Raw genomic sequence first — 11669 nt, forward strand, 5'->3', positions numbered from 1 at the left:
AACACCTGCAATAAAGCACAAGATGAAGATGGACACAAAAAGCTGCAGTAACTCGTCCAGCATTTCTGGAGAAAAAGAATAGGTGACGTTCCGGGTTGAGACCCTTCTTCAGACCAGAAATGTATTTTCTCCAGAGATGCTGTCTGACCCGCTGAAGTACTCCAGCTTTTTGTGCCTATCTTCGGTTTAAATCAGCATCTGCAGTTCCTTCCTACAATAAAAGCACAAGCTTCTCCTCTTCAAATCTTTCTGGCCACCATCTTTATCACGGAGGATATTTAGTTTAGAGATACAGCAGGAACAGGACATACGGCCCACTGATTGCGGGCTGACCAACGATCACCCTTACACTAGATCCATGCCATCCCAGTTACGCAACCTGCACACCAGGGGCAATTAACCTACAAACCTGCACGCCTTTGGAATGTGGGTCACAGGGAGAACATGCAAACTCTGTACAGGCAGCTCCCATAGTCATAATCGATCCTGGGTCTTCGGTGCTGTAAAACCCCTGTCTCACGGTGCGAGTTGACCCACGAGGTACCCCGAGTTTAAAACAAATTTAACTCGTGGTAACTACATACAATTAACGTAGCGGGAACGTCGGAACTCGTGGACGCAACTTAGCGACTCGTGGCGCTAACGGCAGGTACCCGTGAAACTTGTTAAATTCTACCGCTGTACCACTGTGCCGCCACAGCTAAAGAAGAAAATGGAAGGAGATGCACAGGGATTACACGAGAGCCTGTGCATTTACTTATAGATAGTGTAGGTATGTTGCAAAGCCTACCTGAAGCGTCGCTGAATATCTGCCGCTGAGGTTGTGCGCGATTTTGGCGCCGTTTAGAGGGGGCGGGTTTAAAACGCGATTTTCTCTAAGGTGTTCCAATCGAAAATGTTCAGCCTAGTTAATTATTAACGAAAAATCGCTGATAGACCCCGTCGCAAAAGCTATTATTAGGTTTAAAGGCCTTGAATAATAGTTATAGTAGTTTAAAAATCAATCTTTAAACCCGCGACCGTCAGCAACCGCAGGGTCTCATAAAGAAAATAGCAGAAGGTAGGTTGTATATTTTTACATTCAAAAGGGCTTCTAAAGATCCTTTTATACAAAATTTAATATTGCGAGTAGCTCAATTTGGGCCCATTATATCGCGCAGTATTTTTCTCGGCATTTGAGGCACAAATCTACCGCAATGTGAACGTTCTAAACCAGCGCGTTCCACAGGGACCCACTGGAAAGCTGATTTAAATGGGCATTTATTTACAGCAATTGAACACTGAATTCCTTCCATTTGGCCTATAAATTAATGTAAATGAGATTTAAAAATCATGTTTTATTGTGAATTATTTGTGAATATTATTTGGACATTTAGGCTATTTAAAAATGTTAATCATTTATTAAGAAATGGATAGATGTTTAGATCTAGTAATTGAAGTCTGAAATTAGCTACAATTAGGTAACTAACTAATTATATGCTTTAATTTCAGGTCATCCAAGTAAGATTATTTTATATTTGTTTCAGAATGCTTCAATCTATGATAACTGAAAATTTCATTCAGTTCTCTTAATTTTTAAGAAGGTTATGGGCTTTTGACTGTTCACGATCACAACTTTTTTGTTATGTCCATAGAAAATCAATAGGGAACAAGATGCTCATTTCCGAGTATGAAAATGGCCATAACTTTTTAAATACTTGAGATATGAAAGTGAATTAGATGTCAAATTAAACTTATTTTTATGCTTTATCTGATGGGATAAATTACAGACTTGATTTTTAAAATCTCAAAATTTTGTAACATTGCTAGATAGTGGATGGCCACGGGGATCAGATACAGGCGCACCAGTTTCTCATGTAGTGTGAAAGTCATCATCTGAAGAAGACCTGAAATGTCATCAATCCATGTTCTCCAGAGATGCTGCCATACCTGCTGTTACTCCAACCCTTTGTATCTTTTTTTTGTAAACAAGCATCTGCAGTTCCTTGTTTCATCATCATCAAATCTTGTCTGGCTATTTTTTTTAAATCATGGCCAGATGGACTGATGGTGGATGGCCAGAGCTCACTTCAGGCCTGAGATTAGCCAAAGGCTGGTGAAGGGGGTGGGGGTGGGAAGGGGTTAATTTGCTGAGCTGGACATTATCTGTCCTTCTTCCCCTCAAGCAAGCAAGTCAACAAGTCCCCATGCCCGAGGTGTGCCCTGATTGGAAATCCTCGCACTGTAACCGCTCAATAACAAATATTGTTACTTTCCAAATGCGAGTCAAAATATGTTCCATCTGGGTGTGGAGGTGAGAAGGGTCAAGGGAATAATCACCGAACCAGGATTTGTTTGGGAAGGGAAAACAAGACACACACCAAGTGGACTCATTCTCATGTGTATTAAAATAATTTCACAAAGCCCCAGAGGGGAACCCAGGTGTATGAGGCAAACATTTGTTAATTGTTGTCTACTCCAGCTCAAAGTCACACCCACCGAATGCCTCATCAGTGACCAACAAACATCAAGACCTGTCTTGGCTGGCGGTGAGGGGAGCCCTCCCAGTCAGATCGTAGGAACCTCACTACCAGCGCACACTGCCTTCGGAACGGCTGCTATGGAGAGTTGCCCACCTCTTTGCAGAGTGTGGATTTGCAAAGCGAGTCTGGAGAGGTTTGCAAGGGTCCCTGTCACGATTTATTCCGAACAGCTCTGTCACAGAGGACTGTGATTTACGACTGTTCCTAGGGATGCATTCAGAGACTGACATCGAGTGCTGCTGGAAGGTCAACAACTCGGTGAAAGTCGCTCTTTGGTCTGCCCGAGCTTTGTTGACCTCCCAATGGAGTGAGATGTCCGTCCGGGAATGTTGCCGACTAGCCCGCTGCACACTGCAGGAGTACGTGCTGAGGGACGCACTGAAGCACGGTGCAGCCAACGCCAAGGCTCGGTGGGGGAGGACCACAGTCTAAGGTCCTTCCGCTGCTGGACATGGGGGGCAGGGTGTGGTGTAGACACCCCTCAAAATAAGGGAAGGGTTTCCACGCCAGTGGGCCACATGAGTGGCAAGGGTGGGGGATAAAATTGGTGTCATTTGTGTAAAAAGTATTGAATGTTTGTATAGCCTCCGAGAATGTCAGATGAATTTTTTTGCACAGTTCCTGTATTGTATATATTTATTACTTGAATAAAGTCTATTTTGAAATTTAAAAAAAGCGATCAGTGGCATACTCAGCATTTAATTGATTCCTGCCTTGAATTTGAAGGGCAACAAAAATATGTTCTACAAATCCCAATATAATGAGCAGAACATCCTATTGCATGTCACTACCATGTGTCTTACAACAAAACAACATTCATTAAAGGCAGCTGCTAGCAATTCTGGATACTTATCGGTTAACAATAAAATAAATGTAATCCCCGCTCAGGATAACTCTGGAAGCAGATAAATTTGTAAAGAAATGCAACGGGTTGATAATTTGATCTGTGCCTGAGATGCCATCTTGAAAGTACCAGCCCCTGTCGATGTAGTAGCTGCCACCGCATGATGCTTTTCACTGACAATTACAGGGTCAGACCCAGGTGCGGTACATTACAGATTGTTGCCCAGCTAGTTGAAAGTGATCGCGGTTTATAGACAATAGACAATAGGTGCAGGAGTAGGCCATTCAGCCCTTCGAGCCAGCACCACCATTCAATGTGATCATGGCTGATCATCCACAGTACCCTGTTCCTGCCTTCTCCGCATATCCTCTGACTCCGCTATCTTTAAGAGCCCTATCTAGCTCTCTCTTGAAAGTATCCAAAGTGTTTCCTCGTCTCCATTCTAAATGGCTTACCCCTTATTCTTAAACTGTGGCCCCTGGTTCTGGACTCCCCCAACATCGGGAACATTCCTGCCTCTAGCGTATCCAAACATATAAACATAGAAACATAGAAAATAGGTGCAGGAGTAGGCCATTCGGATTGAAACATATAACCCTTAATAATCTTATATGTTTCAATAAGATCCTCTCTCATCCTTCTAAACTCCAGAGTATACAAGCCCAGCCGCTCCATTCTCTCAGCATATGACAGTCCCGCCATCCCGGGAATTAACCTTGTATTCCTACGCTGCACTCCCTCAATAGCAAGAATGTCCTTCCTCAAATTAACTGAACATGTCAAAATACTGTGGGCGCCTTGATTGTAATCAGGTATAGTCTTTTCACTGGATAGCTCACAACAAAAAAGCATTTAACGTGACAATAAACTAACCTAAACTAAACTAAAATTAAATCTAATTGGATTATAATCCCTGTCAAGACTAAATTTTGTTGTGGTTAGGGTGGGCACAGAGGCGCAGCAGTAGAGTTGCTTCCTTATTGTGCCATGAGACACGGGTTCGATCCTGACAAAGGGTGCTGCCTATATGGAGTTTGCACGTTATCCATATGACTGCGTGGGTTTTCTCTGGGGGCTCCGATTTCCTCCCTCATTCCAAAGATGTGCCGGTTTGGTGGTTAATTGATTTCTGCAAATTGGTCTCAGTGTGTCGGATGGAACTAGTGTTGGGGTGATTGTTGGTCGGCGCAGACTCAGTGGGCCGAGGGGCCTGTTTCCACACTCCGTCACTAAACTAAACTACACTAAATTGAACCTTCTATTCACATCTAAACTTCTTCATTCCCTCAGACATATTACAAAATTATGATGAGCTGCGAATGCCCTGTTACACTCTATCCTCTTAACAACCAAAACAAGAAGCAATTCTACATTTATTCCAAGAATTATTTGCTGCTGGGTTGCATTTTAGCTCAGCCTTAGAAATATCCTGTGTAATTATCATCCCCTTATGTTATTGCACATTTTATTTGGCGTATCAATTCCACATTTATTTCACTTTTATTCTGTCGTCAACGCCCATTCTCAGTTCCTTAATAATCTCCAGTGACAACTTTTCACTTGAATCAGAACATTTCAAATAACATTTTTTGGCAACAATTGTTTCTGTGGCTTTCTTTGTTAGCTACAATCAAATCTCATTTTCACTTCTCGACTCGTTGGTTGTAATCCAAAATTCAAAGCAAGGTGCATGCTATGTGGAGTCATTGCATTATCCTTCTGTAAAATAACTATCAATAATTTGTTAAACAGTGGAAAGGGCCAGCGGGAAGAAATGTCTGTAATTTGCACATCCGTACTCTTCAAAGTATGGGGGGAGGGGGGGGTGGGGGCCACTCAATAGCGATCAGAGGCTGTTTATTTTCCCCTTCGTTTCCTGTATTATTGTGACTAATTATAACTCTTTATCACCACGCTGGCTCTGAATCTGGTACCTCCTCATTTGTCGGGCTCAGAGCCATAACAGATGGTGCATTTACTCATTGAGCTACATTTCATATCCAACTTCTGCTTTCCACTAGATCTTCCATCCAAATATATCCACCGCAGTGAATGATGAAATCAAAATAGAAGATAGTTAAACTATGCAGGATGCAAGTGTGGAGAGTGAATCAACATGGTCTTCACCAAATGGCCTTTCATCAGATCTGATGATATGTCATTGGTCTGAAATAGTTTCAGAAACTGTCCACAGCTGCTGCCCATTCTGTTGAGTACGCCCATATCTTCCGTTTCTAAACTTGCCTACAATCTGTTCATGACTTAAAATACATTCCGTGTAATGAATACACTGTAAGAACAACACAGAGGGTAAGCCTGATTAGAACTGTAGAAACAAAGAGAATTGTAGATTCTGGTTTACGAAAATAGATCCAAAATGTTTATTTTGTATCAAAAGACACTAAAAGATACAAAGGATTAACTCAGCAGGTCAGGCAGTGGAGAACATGGATAGGTAACGTTGCGGGTTGGGATCCTTTTTCAGACTGATTGTGGTGGGTGGGGGAATGTGGAGAAATCTGGAAGAGAGGAGGGGCAGGACAGAGCTTGGCAAGTAGGTGGATTTACTGTAGATGGGATAATGCTTGGACAACAGGCTTGAGATGCAAAGGCTAAAGGTGTGAGATAAGGATTGAAGCGTTGCAAATTGTGAAGCCAGAGGAAGGAATGTAGGTGGAAGGGGAGGGGAGAAATGGGTGCAAATCCAATAGGGCGCAAGGAAGGGGGAGAAAGGGGGGGGGGGGTGAGCAGGGGATATAGGGATTAACTTCTCCAATTTAAGTTACCTAAAATTGGAGAATTCAATGTTCATACCGTTTGGTTGTCAGCAACCCAAGCGGAATATGTGGTGCTCTTCCTCCAGTTTGCATGTGGACTCATTCTGGTAATGGAGGAGACCCAGAACAGAAAGGTCTAAATGGGAACGGGAATAGGAGTTAAACAGGTTAGCAACTGGGAGATTCAGTAGGAACGTGTTTGATGAAATGGTTGCTGTGTGTATGTTTGATCTTGCCCATGTAAAATAGGCCACATAGGGAACACCAGATGCAGTAGATGAGGTTTAGAGGAGGTGTTAGAACTATTTTTTTTCTTTATAGCCTTTTTCAAATATTCATTTAATTCCCCTTTGAAGACTGTGATTAAATCTATATAGTTACATTTGAAATTGCTACTCATTCCCCCAACACATGCCAGGGAAAGTGGTTTCCCCTTACTCATCAATCACATAAAACTTCTGGCTGCTAGTTATTAACCCTTCAGCCATTCTCTTGGAAACATTCTCTTTATCTTCTTTACTTAGGTCCCAATTACACAGGATTGCAAATTAGCAGTTCCCTAAATTCAGCTCCATTTTTAACACACTTTCTTAACTGCATGATCCCTCAGACTGCACTTAAAACCAGGTCACATTTTAGCTTTGCAGTGTCTGTGTCAGGGTTGAATCACGTACTTCTATAACCTACCATGAAATGGGGACCTTTTAAAGTTCACCATAAGGTCTCCTACTTCAACTCAATCTTTCATCAAGGCCCCAGAATGAGGAAGTCCTTTACTGCCTCCTGCCATCAAGCACTTTATAAAGCTCAAGGTTGGTGTCCTCAGTCTTTGCTTTCACTATTTGCACCTCACAGTGTTCGGTTATGCAGCATTTCACCCTTACCGTCTGTTTCTCAATAATCAAAGTCACAGAAATGATGTCTCTCAGCCTGTTCATGAGCTACACACATCTGGATCATTGCTCTTCCCTTTATAGAATCTGAACAGTGAACTCATCTTACTCATGTACCAATAACCTCCACACAGGCTGACTGCCAAGTCATACCAAGAATGGCAAGGGATTCCTTTCTCCTTTGGTGTGCGAAACTGTTGCGTTTAGCTTGAATGTCAATTCAGGTCTCAGGAAATTGGCTGTAAAGACTCTTGAAAGAGTGTTGCGTTGATTTGCAGCAAGAGGCAGATACAAAAGCAGGGCCTTAAATGCACACTCTTCACTGTAGCTAGACTGCAGCTGTACACAATATGGTTGCAATGGAGGAGAGGGAACCTGCTGGGGACAGGGAGAGAATTGCAGATTCACTCAAAGGATTATGCAAGACCTGCTCAAGGAAATACATGTGAGGAAAGAGGAGGTAAGTCCCTTGTGTCAAAAAGATGATGCCCACTTTAAGAATAGGCTTGAAAGCCTAGAAGGACATGACTCCATTAGGTGGACCCAAAATGCTGGAGTAACTCAGCGGTACAGGCAGCATCTCTGGAGAGAAGAATGGGTGACATTTCGGCTCTGAAGAAGGGTCTTGAGGTACAGTGAAAAACTTTGTTTGCATGCTATCCAGCCAAATCATACTATACATGAGTGCAATTAAGCCATTTGCAAGGTTGGGTATGAAAAAGGGTCTCGACCGAAACTTCTCTCCAGAGATGCTGCCTGGCCCGCTTAGTTACTCCAGCTTTTTGTGTCTATCTTCAAGCCACATGCAAGCACAATAGGTATGTGCAAATGGAAAATTCCAGAGGGCAGAATATAGTGTTACATCATTGTAATATTACAGTTAAGTGCAGATCAAAACAAGTGCAAGGAGGTAGGTTGGGAGATTGGGACTGCGCACTCTTTATGGAAGGACAATTGAGTAGCCCGGTAACAGTGAGGAAGAAGCAGTTCCTGAATATGGTGGTACATTAGCCAGTGCCTCTACCAAGTATGAAAACCAATGCTCAATAAAGCAACGCAAAAGTAAATTTCATGTCCTCAAACGATATGCAAGGGAAAATTACAAAATGTTAAAAACTGTTATAGCAAACCAGTTCATTATTTGTATGATGGATTCCTTTACTGAAATGTAATAATCAGTGAAGCAAATAGAGGCCCCTAATTTTACTGAAGCTGTTACGCCAGAGTTGTTGTGTGGCACTTTGACCTCCTGCAGTTGGTGCTGATGTTATTCAGTATTAAGCCATCCAATTTCTAGGCAATGGTAATCTGCAAATTCCACTTTGATCTCTCTCCTGTCCATTGGATGTAACATCAGAAACAAAGGACATCATTGTTGGAAAAACAACACTAATTCTTAATATCAATGTCAAAAGGGATGCCATGCCAGATTGATAAAAAACTGATTGCACCTTACAGAATGACTTTAAACACTCACTTATTTTGTCAGAGTTTTATGGATAGATGGACATAGATGGAATAGAAATATGTCTTTGACAGGAACAGGAATTATAGTATCATCAGCATCTTCAAAGATGGAATCTGTTGTCTTCAGTTATTGAATGTCAGGGTTGATGTTATGGTGTCTGCTTAGTGCCAGTAACCAAAAATAGAAGTAAAACTATTTATTTTTGCCATTGTGCCCCCCTACACACCCATCCTAGCGGAAGAAAGATTTTTGTATTAGGCATAAGAAATGCAAATATATTATTAAGTGTTAAAAAAAAGTCCTCATTCTAAGAAACTCAGAGAGCTTGCTGTAATGCATTTTATGGTTAGAAGATACTTTTGTGAGTATTGTTGAGCACAACATGAAAGGTCTGATTCAAGGTCAAGAATCGGCAGTTTTCATGATGAAGTTATCTGAATAAAGAATCAGCTGGGTGGGCGCCGTGGATCAGGCAGCAGGCCAGGGGGGTAGACCAGCAGGCCCTTTTGGGTAGCGACACTGCATCAAGACTGAGAATCTAAATTGGAGATATCGGGTATAAAGAGGAGGGGAGGGGGGGGGGGGGGGGGGGGGCGGGGGCTGAGAGAATGGTTGATAGGTGGACCGGGGAGGGGGGAGACGAGGAATGAAGGGCAGAAGCAATGGCCTTCCAACCCCCACAGCAGCGGAGATCAGGGTTGAACCCGGTTCACTGGAGCTGTGATGCATAGCTCCACTTGCTGCGCCACTGTGTTGCCCAAATTCGCCGTGTGCCGGCTCTGCTCTCAGGAAAGCACTCACTTCCCCGAGTCCGCGGGTGTTGGGTGCAAGTTGACTGACTGAGCCATGATTTAAGAATCCTGCAATGTAGTTGTTTCAAACATATTGCGGTGTTCCAGCACTGAAGTGTCCTAAATCGGTATGGTACCTGTACCTTGGTCGGCATGGATGAGTTGGGCTGAAAGGCCTGTTTCTGTGCTGTATAGCTCGATGAGACCACATCATCATGATAAAGTCCTCTCTATTCTTTTAGACATTTATTGAGAATGATATGGGCCAAACGCGGGCAAATTGTCAATTTAGCTTAGTTAACCAACCAAAAACCATCTTAGTTGAGGCATTTTGGTCGGCATGGACGAGATGGGTCGAAGGGCCTGTTGCCGTGCTGCATTACGCTGTGATTCTATGACTCTATGCGAGGGCTATCTTCAAATGAGGTCCACCGCATTTACTATAAAGAGTGGACGTTGTCCATGGTGCTGAAGCGTAACTCCACTGTGCGCTGAAGATTCACGACCATATTCCACGAGCAGCTCGACTGAGGGGTTCCTGCGCAAACACCACCTTCTCTCGACCCTGAATAGTGAGCCCACATCTCGTATCTCCGTTGGGGGAGGTCTTGGATGGAGGGGACACATAACAGCGCCAGTTCAACGCTCCCATGAAGTGTTGTGTAATTTACACTAAACGCTGGGGTAACTCAGCGGGACAGGCAGCATCGCTGGAGAGAAGAAATGGGCGACTTTTCGGGTCGAGACTAAGAGTCCGGGGGAAAGGGAAACGAGAGATATAGAGAGTGATGTAGAGAGATATGGAACAAATGAATAAAGGATATGCAAAAAAAAGTGACGATGATGAAGGAAACAGGCCATGGTTAGCTGTTTGCCAGGTGAGAACGAGAAGCTGGTGCGACCCAGGTGGGGGAGGGATGGAGAGAGACGGGGGGAATGCAAGGGTTACTGAAGTTAGAGAAATCAATATTCATACCACTGGGTTGAAAGTTGCCCAAGCGAAATATGAGATGCTGTTCCTCCAATATCTGTAAACCCTGGGGCAGGATTGTAATTAGCCAGCGTTTTGTTTTGATTAAACACGAAAGATAACTCAGAGTTCGCCCGCTCACTGACCCTCACACCTCTGAGATGTTTACCATCTATCTGGCTCCCTGGAGGAACAGAAATACCCAACAAACAAAGACAGTTGATGCTTCCAGTTGCTGATGTCAGGGTGTTATTTTGGATCTACACACTTGAGATTTCATCGGAGATTGCACCGTTTACACGAACATGCGCCGCTTAACAGGATACCCCAACGAACGGGGAATAAACCTGGGAATCGTATTAGGTGCGGTCAGGATATTCCCATTGCCCGGCAGCAATTTTACCAAGTTAAACTAGTCCCCCAAACTGCGGAGAAAAAAATACATCAATTCCTCCCCGTGCTCTCGCTTCCATCTCACACTTACGTGTTCCGTCAAACCGCGTTGCTATGGTGTCCAAAAAGGTATTCTGAGGAGCCAACAAGCCTTTCATAATAGGCATTTTCCCCGGTCGATAGTCGAAGAGTTTCTCGCTTTAAAACCGAGCCATTGTCGGTGAGCGAAGTTCGCCAGAGTCGGCAGCCCTAACTTTCCCTGGGTCCACGCTGTAAGATATCACGAAGGCTGCTTGCTGGTGGCAGCGAGGAAGACGGCTCTCTCGCTACATCTGCGGCACCTCCTCACTCGCTTCCTTTCCAAATCCATCAGTGCAACCAGTCACTTGTTGCCCCTCGACGCGACCATTCGAATCCCTCCTCGTCTCCACTTTCACCGCTGCATCTTCAACGGAGTACTTGCCTGGGTCCATCGGAGTGTTGCACCCTCTCGCCCTCCTTCCTGCACTCCCTCGTCTCACACATACACGCACCGCACGGTGGCAATGTGACTCGCTAGGGACAGTCCCCTGGGGGTGCGCTGCACACACTGGCGCCTATCACCTCCCCGTGCTTCACCCGACCGTCCCACACTTAACGAGCGATGAGAAATAATATTAAAGACAAGATCAAGGATAGTCTTATCTCCAGACAAATGCTATTGTTTCTAACGCTGATTGATTGATTTATGGGCGAACTTTGAGAAAGGGAACAGTGTACAAGGATAAAATAGATTCAAAGTGCTGGAGTAACTCAGCGGTTCAAGCAGCATATCTGGAGTGGAGGACATGAACAGGCAACCTTCGGTCAGGGCCTCTTCTTCTCCCTCCCATTGTGTTGGTGTTGGTGTTGGTGGTGGCGGTGATGGGGGATGGGGGGGGGGTGGAGTTGGAATAATGGTGGGGGCACGATAAAGCCTAGGAACTGATAGATGAATAGACACAAAAAGCTGGAGTAACTCAGCGGGCCAGG

The 11669-nt window shown here is 44.1% G+C and overlaps 1 protein-coding gene across 1 annotated transcript in view; it reads right to left on the minus strand.

The window, feature by feature from the left end:
* Nucleotides 1–11122, minus strand: part of LOC116981961 (potassium voltage-gated channel subfamily H member 8-like) — an 81886-nt gene extending 70764 nt beyond the window's left edge. The window contains exon 1 of the mRNA XM_033035211.1: nt 10750–11122. Coding sequence (XP_032891102.1) covers nt 10750–10825 — 76 coding nt within the window. The 5' untranslated portion in view covers nt 10826–11122. The remainder of the gene's footprint in view (nt 1–10749) is intronic.
* Between the last annotated feature and the right edge of the window lie 547 nt (nt 11123–11669).

The sequence above is a fragment of the Amblyraja radiata genome, chromosome 16, assembly GCF_010909765.2.
Source record: "Amblyraja radiata isolate CabotCenter1 chromosome 16, sAmbRad1.1.pri, whole genome shotgun sequence".
Classification (NCBI taxonomy): Eukaryota; Metazoa; Chordata; class Chondrichthyes; order Rajiformes; family Rajidae; genus Amblyraja; species Amblyraja radiata.